This window comes from Colossoma macropomum, unplaced genomic scaffold, assembly GCF_904425465.1.
Source record: "Colossoma macropomum unplaced genomic scaffold, Colossoma_macropomum, whole genome shotgun sequence".
NCBI lineage: Eukaryota > Metazoa > Chordata > Actinopteri > Characiformes > Serrasalmidae > Colossoma > Colossoma macropomum.
Window position 1 is genome coordinate 1,000,544 of NW_023494808.1, and position 14,479 is coordinate 1,015,022.

The 14,479-nt window shown below is 41.0% G+C and overlaps 1 protein-coding gene across 1 annotated transcript in view; it reads right to left on the reverse strand.

Moving 5' to 3' along the window:
- Positions 1-1,431: 1,431 nt before the first annotated feature.
- Positions 1,432-14,479, reverse strand: part of LOC118797887 (cytochrome P450 3A56-like) — a 42,102-nt gene continuing 29,054 nt past the window's right edge. The window contains exons 12-13 of the mRNA XM_036557183.1: positions 3,394-3,556; positions 1,432-2,195 (exon numbers count right to left, since the gene is read on the reverse strand). Coding sequence (XP_036413076.1) covers positions 2,103-2,195; positions 3,394-3,556 — 256 coding nt within the window. The 3' untranslated portion in view covers positions 1,432-2,102. The remainder of the gene's footprint in view (positions 2,196-3,393; positions 3,557-14,479) is intronic.

Consider the following 14,479-nt stretch of genomic DNA (forward strand, 5'->3'; position numbering starts at 1 on the left):
TACATTCAGACAAACACCTAATTGCAAAGAATTGGGACACACCTCTTAATCATTAAATTCAGGTGTTTCATTCAGTCTCATTGCCACAGGTGTATAAAATCAAGCACCCTGCCATGCAGCCTGCCTTTACACACATTAGTGAAAGAATGGGTCGTTCTAAAGAGCTCACTGAATTCAAGTGTGTTGCTGTAATGGAAGGCCAGTGTTGCAACAAGTCAGTTAGTAAAATTTCTTCCCTCCTAGATTTTCCACCATCAACCACAGCAGCTCAGCCACAAAGTGTCAGACCACATAAAGTTACAGAGCGGGTCGCCGAGTTCTGAGGAGCACAGAGCATAAAAGACTCCAATGCTCTGCTGATCAATAACTGCAGAGTTCAATCCTCCTCTGGCATCAACATCAGCACAAACACTACATTGGGAGCTTCGTGGCAGGGTTTCCATGGCCGAGCAGCTGCATACAAGCCTTACATCACCAAGCACAATGCCAAGCGTCAGATGGAGTGGAGTAAAGCGCCGCCACTGGACTCTGGAGGAGTGGAAACGTATTCTGTGGAGTGATGAATCAGCTTCTCTATCAGTCAGTCTGATGGACGAGTCTGGGTTTGGTGAATGCCAGGAGAACGTTACCTGCCTGACCTGCACTGTGCCAGCTGTAAAGTTTGGTGGAGGAGGGATGATGCTATGGGACTGTTTTTCAGGGGTTGGTCTAGAACCCTCAGTTCCAGTGAAGGAAATCTTAATGCTTCAGCACCAAGACATTTTGGACATTTCTTTGCTTCCAATTTTGTGGGAACAGTTTTGGGAAGAATCTTTTCTGTTCCAGCATGACTGAGCCCCAGTGCACAAAGCAGCTCCATAAAGGCCAGGCTGGGTGAGTTTGGTGTGGAAGAACTTGACTGGCCCTAACAGAGCCCTGACCTCAACCCCATCACACACCTTTGGGATGAACTAGAACGGAGATTGTGAGCCAGACCCTCTCGTCCGACATCAGTGTCTGACCTCACAGATGCTCTTCTGGATGAATGGGCAGAAATTCCCACAGACTCTCTCCAACATCTTGTAGAAGCTTCCCAGAAGAGTGGAAGCTGTTAGAGCTGCAAGGGGGGGACCAACTCCATATTAATGCCTATGGATTTAGAATGGGATTCATAAAAGATCTTGTAAGTGTGATGTGTAGGTGTCCCAATATTGTTGTTACGAGTAATAAATATTTATTATTATTTCCTGAAAATAGTCACTCTGTCCATCTCAGTCCTTCTTCCTCCTCATGAAGGTGTTGGTCTTGTGATTCATAGCAGAACTTATCCCAAAGTAGTGTTCACAGGGGGCAGTGCACAATTTCCAGTTGGGTCCACCAAGTGCAAAAGTACCAAACTAAGCCAAGACCATCTTGTGGAACTATCGTTCATTTTAAGCAAGAGCACTTCTGTTCTGCATGCATTAGTTTATTTTTGGTTTTCATTAGCTTTTCTTTTTACACTACATATTTGAGAAGAGCAGCGCTGCTTTGTTTACTAATTTTACAGTTCCAACTTGACCTTGTTCACTAGCTAGCATTCAATTTAACATCCTCCTAGTTTTCCAATATTTCCTGCTTTAAGTAGCTCCTCCTTCTCATCTTTACATTCACACTATGTCCATCAACAACGTACTCAAAAATCAACAAACTGTAAGTATGTTTTTAGTATGATTATACTTGAATCTGATACTTGTTAACATACTATATACTCCAAAACTACAGGGAGATTCACTTGAAAGAGCCCCCAATTATTCTGTTGTAACTCCCATTAGGATGAAGCAATCTGAACCAAAAAAATACGCTACATATCTTGACGTGCAGCTCAACACTGTACACCACTCTCTGGATGAGAAGTCGAGTGACTGAGTGAAGGGGTACGGGGGTCTGCACCTGGAATTTGCAAACGTAGGTTAAATGTCGCAACGGCTGTCCGGCGCCTACATCATCGCTCCGATGCTCATTGCACATTGTTTCATTCAGATTGCTTTGTCCTAGCGAGAGTTATTACAGAATATTTGGGGCCTCTTTCGAGTGAATCTCCCTGTAGTTAGAATCAGCCTTTAGGACAAAGCTGGGACAAGTTAGCCTGATTTGGAGTTAGCTCGAGGGGTGAAGTTGAGTTGGATGGGGTCTTTAGGAGCCAGGAAAGCACCGACACCCAACTCCAATGGCACCTACAAAAAACAACAAGAACAAACAGAGATTATTCACATTATAATTGTAATTTTTAACAGAAATATATATGCAGTACTGGAAAACTGGGTACGCATTTATATATATAACACTAGCATTAGAATTAATTCTAAGTAAATAAATAAAAAATGTTATTAATTTCAGGTTTATTGTTGTACTATCTAGGTTTTTAAGGAAAAATATATGATTTTGATAGGCTGAGCTGAAATTTCAGCTGTATTAGAGCTGTAGGTTAACGTCATAGCCAACACTGCTAGCTACTCTAGCTGGAATTACTGGCTTTAAAGGTAGGTATTGTGATATAAACTGAGTCTGTTCTACAGTTTCTCATTAGGCTGAATGAATAACCGACTCTAAATGTAGGTATTGTGTTATAAACTGAGTCTGTTCTACAGTTTCTCATTAGGTTGAATGAATAACTGACTCTAAATGTAGGTATTATGATATAAACTGAGTCTGTTCTACAGTTTCTCATTAGGTTGAATGAATAACTGGCTCTAAATGTAGGTATTGTGATATAAACTGAGTCTGTTCTACAGTTTCTCATTAGGCTGAATGAATAAGCGACTCTAAATGTAGGTATTGTGATATAAACTGAGTCTGTTCTACAGTTTCTCATTAGGCCGAATGAATAACCGACTCTAAATGTAGGTATTGTGATATAAACTGAGTCTGTTCTACAGTTTCTCATTAGGTTGAATGAATAACCGGCTCTAAATGTAGGTATTGTGATATAAACTGAGTCTGTTCTACAGTTTCTCATTAGGCTGAATGAATAACCGGCTCTAAATGTAGGTATTGTGATATAAACTGAGTCTGTTCTACAGTTTCTCATTAGGTTGAATGAATAACTGGCTCTAAATGTAGGTATTGTGATATAAACTGAGTCTGTTCTACAGTTTTCTCATTAGGCTGAATGAATAACCGACTCTAAATGTAGGTACTGTGATATAAACCGAGTCTGTTCTACAGTTTCTCATTAGGCTGAATGAATAACCGACTCTAAATGTAGGTATTGTGATATAAACTGAGTCTGTTCTACAGTTTTCTCATTAGGCTGAATGCATTCTTGTCTTGATCTCACAATAGTATTTACGCAACAACACATTTTTGGGCAGAACTCAGACAGATGGATTATTAACGTTTAACAAGTAAATGATTAGCTTTAGATGATCTAACCTTCGTCTCATCACAAACATTGATGTCAAATCTCTGCAGTATCTCTACGATGGCCAGCTTCATGGACACCAGAGCAAACCTCATTCCGATACAGTTCCTGGGTCCTGCACCGAAAGGCATGAAGGCATAGGGGTCTATACTCTCCTTATTCTCCTTAGTGAACCTACACAGGAGGGGAAAACAAAGTCTGTTTACTGTAGTCACAAATTTCTCACAATGACTCAATTAAAATTGGTTACATAAACAAAAAATAAGCAATTAAAATGTACATTCTCAATGAAATTGCTTAGAAATAAACAAGGTATTTGTAGTTCGTTATAAAGCCATGTTTGACAGACTAAGGATTCACTGTTAGATGAAGCTGTTTGCACTCAAATCACATTGTGAGCATCAATGGATTAGAGGAAACCCACACCAGCAGGATCTCACTGATGCACATATGTTTGCAGCTACAAATTGCATGTATATGAAGTAAAAGGTTTTATTTAAGTAAGTCTAGGCTGCACAGCTTGGCAGTAAACTAACAGGATAACAGCAGTTTCTACCTCTCAGGGTTGAAGGAATTGGGATCAGGCCAGTATTCAGGGTCTCTGTGAAGGGGATATGTGGGGATCATGACGGTCGTTCCCTGGGGGATAGTCACACCGTTAATCTCCACAGTTTTCTTGCAGATTCTTTCTAGCCGAGCAGCGACGGGGTACAACCTCAGAGATTCATTCAGAGCAGCGTCCAGATATTCCATACTCATCACTGAATCATACTGAACTGGAGCCTAAAGACGAACAAGACACAGTCAGTGCTAGCAAGGTTGTTCAGACACAATTAGTAAGAATATTCAGGATATATTTTTATGTTAGTGACTCAAGAGAAAACACTGAGGCCTTGTTGGTTTGGGAGAACCTCTAGAGTACCAACAGTCTCAAAGGTTCTATGGCTTTTCTCATTTATTGCAACAACATATGCTAATGTCCTGACCCTTTCTCAGATTGCTGGCAGTGTGCCCTTGAGTGAAGCATTTATGGCTGTGTGCAAAAGTGTAGGAGCCCCTGTTCAAACTCCATGTTCTGTTGACACTGACATTTTACTGTGAGGTAACACTTTATAAATGCCCCAAAGGGAAATTAGATTGTTCCAGCAGCATAAGACCAACACAGAATACATACATAATAAGGTAAAAATAGTAAATTAGGATAAGAAAACATATGGCATAAAATAGTATACAATACTATACAATACAACTGTAACTAGAAAATATAAGTGTATATATACATATAACTTAATTTTATCGCAATATGTTAAACTCAGCAAATAAACAGAAATTGTACAGTAATATTTACAGAATGCCATATTTTATTGTGCTCTCTGTAGAGGATTTCAACACATATGTCAACATATTTTTGACTAGTGGTGTTTACAGTTTGCCTGTGACTGTGAGTCTAAAGTTCATCCCAGAAGTGTTGCATCACTAAAACATCCTCAGTATGACAGCTTTAATTATGATTAATTATTTTTATTTTATTACACAACTAGTAGTCTATCAGTCATTATCGCTTGTGGGGTTCCACAGGGGTTTGTACTTGGTCCTTAAGACTTTTCGTCATTGGTTCTAGACATGTGATAAAAATTTTTCAGCTGATGGTTTCAGTAGTGTTTTTTCTTGTTTCCACACTTTTGGTTCTTTATTTTGGTGAATTTGTAAAAGGACTCAGCGTTCGTCACCTTATCTGGAAAGGTCTGGTCGATCTCTTCCTGAAGTTTCTTCATCGTTTCTGGGTTGGCGGCCATGTTGTAGAAGAAGAAGGACAGAGTGCTGCTACTCATCTCATAACCAGCAGAGATGAAGATCAAGGACAGAGATAAAATCTCATGATCACTCAGACCTTCAGAGGTAAAACATAAACACAAAAACAAGGAGGATATTTTTTCTGTATCTAAAGCCAGTAACGTAACAGTCGCTCTGTAAATCTGCCTCAAATCACCAGATTTCAGGAAAAGTTCCTTGTAGACTATCTCATATTTTACTTTGGGAAATAATGTCATTGTGTCTAATAGATAGTGTGCAGAATTCTAAGCTTGTATCTTCATGAGTTTTAGGTGAATACAGGCTTTAAAATGTGGGTGTGGCTGTTGTTTTAACATGAGTGCTATGGAAACCAAGTACAAACTTTTTATAATAAGATTTTCTCATAGGCCAACTGTTTGTTTTTGAGGGGCCATAATGATGCAGCAGTGTTACTCGCACATCTTACATTTTGTCTAATACAGTTTTGTAACTGTGTAGTATTTAGTGTATTTTTTCATTCATATCATTTATTTTACATTCTTTGTTTTGGTGCTTAAATAAATATTGTTTGATTCAAGATTCAAGTTTCATATCTGGTACATTTATTAACTGAAATAGCACAGGCTGGATATTTGATGGTTTCCCTTTTTAATCTTTCACAAATTAGAAGCCTTTATTATGTTAACATTAATATCTAAATGGCAAAAAGGGTGTTATTGTAGGAGTAATAAATATCAAAATGTGAAAAATGTCCCTTCTGAAGATCAAAAATCTAAAAGAAATCTGAGAAAACTTTGAAAGTTTTTGTTGTTTCCTGGTGGTGTCCAATTTTCACTAATGGTATTTAGTTTTTTTCCAGATATTGGTTCATATAGTGTAAAGGATTCTAATTATTTTAAGAGGTTATGATTATAGATGTTTCTGGTGGTTTCCTAATGGGATCTAAAGGTGTCCTACAGGAAACTAGTGGTATCTAATCCTAACCATTAAGCCAGTTTGTGACGAATCAACAGAAACCAGATGCTCGCGGATAAAAAGGAGAGTATCAGGTTTACTTCCAGAATCAAAATCCACAAACGTAGTCAAAGAACAGGCAATGGTCAAATCCAGCAAACCCAGCAGAAGTGTTACGATAGGCATAACACCAGACAAACAAACACAAAAGGGTAAGGCAAAAGACGTAGTCGTAGAGGCAGGCAAAAGGTCAAAACACGAATCAAAACACAGTCCAGCAAAAATACAAAGGGATTAAGCAAAAAGGCAGAGTCAAAAAACAAAGCAAACGGTCAAAAACAGGATACAATCAATGATGAATCGCGCTCAGTAGTTTACAGTGAAACAATACCTCGCAACTAAACATGACTAAAGCCCGGGCTTATATACTAAACTATGAGTCATATGACTGCACACACAGGTGAAACATATTAGTATTCGGGTGACTGAGAACGCTGATAGGAGCGTGATAGAGAGTCAGAAGTCATGTGATCTCCCAGAGGAGTCCATGTCTCTCTGAGAACATGCCGGATGTGTGACAATACCCCCCCCCAAAGAGTCCAGGTGGGCCTTGGCACGAGGACGACCAGGACGACGACCACCTCTTCCATCACCGGGTTTCCGAACAGGGGCTGATTCAGAACTGTCGAGGAGCTGGACAGACGGGTCCCCATCACGCTGACCTCGTAGGCGATCAGGCCGGGAATTAGGGAGCCCCTTCCGTGGGCGACCCCTTGGACGAGGAGCAGGTTTAGCCGGGTGTTGGCTGTGGAAGTCCACTATCAGACCAGGGTCCAACACGTCTCTAGCAGGTACCCAACACTGCTCCTCCAGGCCATATCCTTCCCAGTCTGCGAGGTACTGGAGGATCCCGCCCCGTCGTCGTGAGTCCAGTAATCTACGGACAGCATATACTGGAGCCCCATCTATCTCCTCCGTCTGAAGGATTGTTATGACAAAAGATTCTTAAAAACTTTCCCAGTTCCTGGTTCATTCGTTCGCACTGACCGTTGGATTGTGGATGATATCCTGAAAGGCTTATGGAGACCCCAATGTGTTCAAAAATGTCTGCCCACACCTGAGAAGTGAATTGGGGCCCCCTATCAGACACTATGTCCTCAGGGATACCAAAAAGTCTAAAAAAGGTGATTGAACAAAGCCTCAGCAGTCTGGAAAGCACTGGGGATGGTAGCAAACGGTATAAACCGTACCCCTCGAGAAAACCTGTCTACCACAGTCAAAATTGTAGTAAATCCTTGTGATTTGGGTAAGTCCGTTATGAAGTCTACTGCTATGTGGGACCAGGGTCTATCGGGTATAGGTAAAGGAATTAACTTGCCTGCAGGTAGCATTTTTGGGGTCTTACATTGGGAACAGGTTGAGCATGAACTTACAAATACATGGATATCCTTCACCATGGATTCCCACCAGTATCGTTGAGCGAGGAGCTTGTGGGTTCTGGTCTCTCCGGGATGTCCAGACGTGATAGAGGAATGCGCCCAGGTGATGAGCTGAGTACGAAAGGACTCGGGTACGTAAAGCTTTCCAGGAGGACATTGACTGGGCACTACTATCTTGGACAAAGCATTTTCTATGGCTTCATCTATCTCCCATCTGATAGATGAAATGGTAACCTTGGGGGGAAGAATGCGTTCCGTTATTTCGGATTCTTGTGTGGGGGTATCTGTTTGGTGAATCCTGGACAAAGCATCTGCTTTAGTATTGCGAGAGCCAGGTCGATAGGTTATACTGAAGCGAAAACGTGAAAAGAATAATGACCATCTAGCCTGGCGGGCATTTAGCCGTTTAGCACTACGAAGGTATTCTAGGTTCTTGTGATCAGTTATTATGGTGAACGGGTGGTTAGCTCCCTCAAGCCAATGTCGCCACTCCTCCAAAGCTAATTTTACTGCCAGCGGTTCTCTATTGCCAATACCATAGTTCCTTTCGGCCAGAGACAACTTATGAGAATAAAAGGCGATAGGATGCAATTTCGGAGGAGACCCAGAGCGCTGCGATAATACGGCCCCTACTCCCATCTCGGAAGCATCCACTTCGACTATAAAGGGCTGTGTCGGTTCGGGATGTTTAAGAATAGGTGCTGTCGTAAAGGCTTCTTTGAGGCTTTGGAATGCCTTCTCTGCCTGCTCTGTCCATCTTAGTTTCTTGGGGGCTCCCTTTAGGAGGGAAGTGAGTGGGGCAGCAATAGAACTAAAATCTCTAATGAACCTGCGATAGAAATTGGCAAAGCCTAGAAATCTCTGCAGTTCTTTAATTGACGTAGGAAGAGGCCACTGAACCACTGCTTCTACTTTATGATCATTCATGAGTACACCTTGTTCGCTAATGATATAGCCTAGGAAAGCAACCGACTGCAAGTGAAATTCACATTTCTCTCCTTTTACGAATAAATTGTTATCTAGAAGTCTTTGCAGCATTGTGCGAACGTGTTGTACATGGGTTTCTAGATTAGGTGAATAAATGAGAATATCATCGAGATAGGCGATGACAAAGTGCCCTAACATATCTCTGAGAACCTCATTAATAAATGCTTGGAAGACAGAGGGGGCGATAGAGAGCCCGAAGGGCATTACAAGATACTCATAGTGCCCCCTTGTGGTCAGAAATGCTGTCTTCCATTCATCTCCTTCTCTTATGCGGATGAGGTTATAGCACTACGAAGATCTAATTTAGTGAAGAACTTGGCCTCTTGTAATTGTTCTAATGCTACAGGAACCAACGGAAGTGGATACGGGTAAGCTTTTGTGATCTGGTTGAGAGCCCGATAATCTATGCAGGGACGTAAACCGCCGTCCTTCTTTTTAACAAAAAAGAAACTGGATGCGATGGGAGACGTGGAAGGTCTAATGAAGCCTTGGTCGACAACTTCTTGTATGTAAACATCTAAAGCCTTTTGCTCTTCTTGTGTCAGTGGATACACTCTAGATTTGGGGAATACTGGGTTTTCTATGAGGTCTATCGCGCAATCATAACACCTATGAGGAGGCAACTTAGTAGCGTTTTTCTTGCTAAATACTTCTTTCAAATCTAGGTATTCTGAAGGGATTTGGAAGTCAGATTCTGTGTTGGGGCTTTCTACTGTGGTTGACAAAACTGAAATGGACGGTGGTGTAATACAAGACTGAAGACAGAAATCAGACCACTTTGTTATAGTATGCTCTGTCCAGGAGATGGTGGGGTTGTGTTTCTCTAACCATGGGAGCCCTAATATTAACTCAAATTCAGACTGTTTTAAGACTAAAAATGCCAAAGTTTCCTTATGAAGAGCACTAGTCTGTAAAACCAAGGGTGTGGTGATTTTGGATATGGTCCCCATTCCTACAGGTCCTCCATCCAGAGCAGCCACCTTTAGAATGGTCTGGAGGGTCTCCACAGGGATCTGGAGCTGTTCCACTAGACTGGCGTGAATGAAATTTCCTTCCGCACCGGAGTCAATCAGGGCTGAAATGACAAGAGAACGAGGATGACAGCAGAGAGTCACAGATAACATTAAAGATTTGGAAACCAACCCCTTTGTAGGAACACTCACCACATTAGTCCAGGGGTCGGCGCCTTGCTGTTATGAGGTCTGGCCCGGCAATCACGAACCTGATGTCCCGCCTTGCCACAATACAAGCATAGATGATTCATCAGCCGGCGCTGTCTTTCTTCTTGAGATAGTCGCGATGAATCACATTGCATGGGCTCGGTAGAGTCAGTGGTTTCTTGAGTGACTTTTACCCGAGTGAGAGTTCGTCTGGGGCTTCTTTCGACCTTGGGCTTGTTGCGGTGATGCATGAGATGATCTAGTTTAATGGCTAGCGCGATAAGTTGGTCTAAGTTTAACTCGTCATCTTTGCAAGCCAGTTCGTTCAAGATATCCGCATTTAAACCTTGACGAAAGGTAACCAAGAGCGCTGCCTCATTCCAGCCGCTACTCGCGGCTAGAGTCCTAAACTCTAGGGAATAATCTACTACTGAGCGATTCCCCTGGCGCAGTTTCGACAGTAATTCTCCACTAACATTTCCTTCGTAGGGGTGGTCAAATACTGTCTTAAACTCTTTGATAAACTGGGCATAAGTAAGACGGTGGATATGATTCCAACTGGCTGTGGCCCATTCAAGGGCTTTATCAGCTAAACGGGATATAACGAATGATATCTTGGCCTGGTCAGAACTAGCAGGAGAATTGTCAAAAAAACTGAACACTGTAGTAGGAACCCACAGCATTTATCAGGGTCACCTTCAAATTTGTCAGGTTTACTAACAGGAAAAGCTGCCTGTGATGATCCCACTGCAGTCGTTGGGGTAGCAGGGCTTGCAACTGGTTCAGTCAGGCTCATATTCTGGAGTTGGCTGGTTAACCCCTTCACACTGGCAACCAGTTGAGCTAACTGGGCTTGTTGTTCCGCTTGTTGATGGGCTAGTGACTCTAATGATTGAGTCACTCCGGACAGGACCTGTTGATGTCGGCCGAGAAGTTGTCCTTGTTCATTCAAAGCCTTTTGGAAGGCTTCCGGATCCGCCGTCTGCATGTTCGGCGAGGTATTCTGTGACGAATCAAGCTTGTGTGTGCTGGGGCCCTGCCTCCGTCGCTGGTGACTGACTTGAGTTGGAGGATGGATGCCTTCCAGCCATTTGATGTACCGCTCTCGGTGTGTGTAAGCACCCCTAGTTGCAGTGGGGATATCACCAAGCCTGTGATGGAGTGTGATTATCTGTCTGCTGTCCACACTACACTCGACACATGGCCTGCAGCTGCTGCTGGACCTCCTTGTTGGCATCCCTTGACCCGCCGGCCCAAGTTATCCAAGGGCTATCCCACCACTGACACCAGTGTGGCGTCGGCATGAGGCCATGATTCGACCATGAGAAGTGCTCTTTATTAAACACCAGGGTGGAAAGGTACACATAAGGAGGTCACTAACAACCATACATCTCACCTTCACTATGACCAACCCCCAACACAAAATAATACAATAAACACATACCACATACACTTAACTGATGAACAGTAACATTAACAAGTTCCTTTTCCAGACGACGCGTGCCTCCCACAATCGTCCTGGTGTGGCTATCAGCATGGCCACATCTCATGAGCATCTAGAAGCCAGCGCCAGCCAGCAGCTAGTCGCTACAGTATATGTAAAGCTTGCAAGAAACAAAATTCTAAGATATGATATCAACATCCTTTAACAGCAACAAATAACCAAGATTCTTTGTTGGCATGAACCATCCAGCATGTCTGTAAATATTTATTTAAGACGGTATTATTACTGAAAAACACAATAATAGGTATGAATGAAACCTATTTAGCTCATTAAGATAATTTTTTCTTTAATGTACCTTGTGGTCTTTGGCCACTCGATCAGCCTTGATCTTCTGCAGGACGGTAAAGAAGAAATCAAACACGCATGTAGGGAAGAAACCACAATCCATTTTCTCCAGCAGAGGTATGGCAAATGGGAATACAGCTATAGAAAAAAACAGCAACACTTTTAATCACTGTGCTCTTCTTTTCTCACATGAATTAAAAGGTAAAGGAAAAGGAAATGAGCTGAACTACCTGCAATGAGGAACGTCGGCTTGAAAAAATCAAAATCCAGCATTTTCTTCACGTTCGTCACAAACGGGTCTTTGGGGTTGTTTAGAGAATCGATGTCGATGCTGAGCACTGAGCTGGTTATCACGTCCATACCGTGCGCTCCAAACAACCTGCACATACACAACACAGCTTAGAACAACAACATAACACAACATACCAACAGCATAACACAGCACATATAACAACACTACATCATGTCACACCAGGATAAACACTAAGCTTAGCGCCAGAGCTGGAGTTCTCCAAACTGCTGTAGGCTGAATGAGTGAGGCTACGGCCATCAGCATGTCTGCAGAATCTTTTAATTAACCTTTCAGAACCATTCTACTGAGATGATGATTATAATAATAGTAATAATAATAATTATAATAATAATAATAAAAATAATAGTAATAATAATCTGATACTTACTCTTTAACGTGAACTCCACTCGTTTGCTTCGTTTTATTCTGCAGGTTTCTAACTAAAGTGTCTGAATGTGTCTTCATGATCCCAAACATCTACAAAAACACAGCAATCGTTCATCCACTCACTGATCCACCAACTGACTTACTGATCCACTAACTGACCCACTGACCCACAAACTGGCAAGTTAATCACTTGTCTTAAAATGTATTTATCAGTTGCAGGTTTATGTTTTTGTTTATATTGGTTTGTAAATGAAGAACTTACATAAAACTACATGTAACATAAAACTTACATTAAATTTTAGTATAATTTTGTGTTCATTTGAGCAACTTTGTGTTAATTAGTGTAACTTTGTGTTGAGTAGAGTACATTTATGCAAATTTGTATAATACTTTCAGTGATGAGAATTTGTATTAATTTATATACATTTGTGTTAATTTGTGTAAATTTATGTTAATTTGTGTAAATTTGTGCTGATTTGTATGAATGTGTTAAGTAGTGTAAATTTGTGTTGATTTGTGTTGAGTAGTGTAAATTTGTTCTAATTTCTATCAATGCATTATGTAGTGTAAAGATTTGTTAATTTGTATAAATGTGTTAAGTAGTGTAAATTTGTGCTAATTTGTATACATTTGTATTAATTAGTGTAAAGTTGTGTTGAGCTGTAGTACAAATATGTGTTAAGTAGTGTACATTCGTGTTAATTTGTATGTGTTAATAAATGTAAATGTGTGTTAATTAGTATACATTTGTGTTAGTGTAAATAAGTTGTTTTGTGGTGATTACAGAACATTAGTGTAACTTTATGTCAATCTGTGTAAATTAGTGTAAATATTAATTACTGTTAATTAGTGTTAATGTTAGTGCTAATTAGTGTTAACATTACTGTCAATTAGTGTTAATCCCACCTCCTGACCATGTAAACATTGGTCATGTAAATGTTCTAGATCAGGGGTCTTTAATTAAAATTCAATAAGGTCCAGTTAGAGAAAATTTCCTCAAACAAAGGTCTGAAACATATGGAGCCCTGCTGGTGACATCCTGTATAAATAAAAATTATGCGTGGCCATGACTTAGTAAGGCGTGGGAATGAGATGATTAAGTCGTGGCCATGACTTAGTAAGGCGTGGGAACAAGATCACGGCTTACTAAGTCGTGGCCACGCATTATTTTTATTTATACAGGATGTCACCAGCAGGGCTCCGTAGAAACATCTATGTCTAATGTCTAACTTGCATCATGATTCAGTGCCATATACTGTTTACTGAAGTAGCCTAGTAGGTATATCAACATCTTATACAGTCAACAACTGAATATCAAATCAAATAAAGTACAGTTCAGTCATATTTCAACAACATTTATCATCAGTTTTCTCTTTTTAGATCACGCCATGAGAAATGACTTCCCTCTGACTCACTTTCTTCTCCGACTGCTGTGTCTCGCCTCGTCCCTCCCCTGTGTGTGCCTCACTCACTCGAGTCTCAGTGCTCATCGTAACACACAGATCTGATTGGCTGAGTAGCGTCACGTGTGATATTTACAACTAATGTGATTGGTCTGTGAGTCTCCTGGGCGCTAAAGCTACCATAAAGGCTAGAAAAGCTATGCCGGTTAAAATAGTAAAACCCAGTCGAAATTAAATAATTCTCCATCGTTTATCGGTTATAGGTCCAGATCAACATAGGACAGCATCTGCGTCTGGACTCGGACTGCAGTCCGCCTATTAGTGACCTCTGTTCTAGAGAATATCCTAATACATTTAGTAGATCTGCAGAACTGTTCAAAAGTCAGAGACCATTTATTAATATCATTTGCAGTCAAAACATCCATCAAACATCCACTGTGAGAAGACGACTCAGTGCTGTGGGTCTGAAAGGATGTGTAGCTGTCAAGAAGAACCTCACTGAGAAAAGGAGACGGACGCACCAAACAAAGAAGCTGAACAATGGACTGACCACCCCAGAGTCCAGACCTCAACACCACTGAATGTGTTTGATTACTTCAGAAAATGATCAACCAGCTTCTAAGACTGAACTTTGGAGGTGTGTCTGCAGATTCTTTGAGGTACTGAAAGAGAGTCTCCTGAGAAGAATGGAAGCTGGAATGAAGGTACAGTGACTCACTGAACATAAATGTGTCTTTTCTGCTTTTTTCATGATGCTTAAAAATGAATCATTTGTATTTAATGACTGTTTTGACCGGATTTTAAATGAATGAAGGGTGGGCTCTGACTTTTGCACAGTGCTGTTTACAGTTGTCTTTTACTTTTATGATATTAGATTATTGTTTAACCTCCC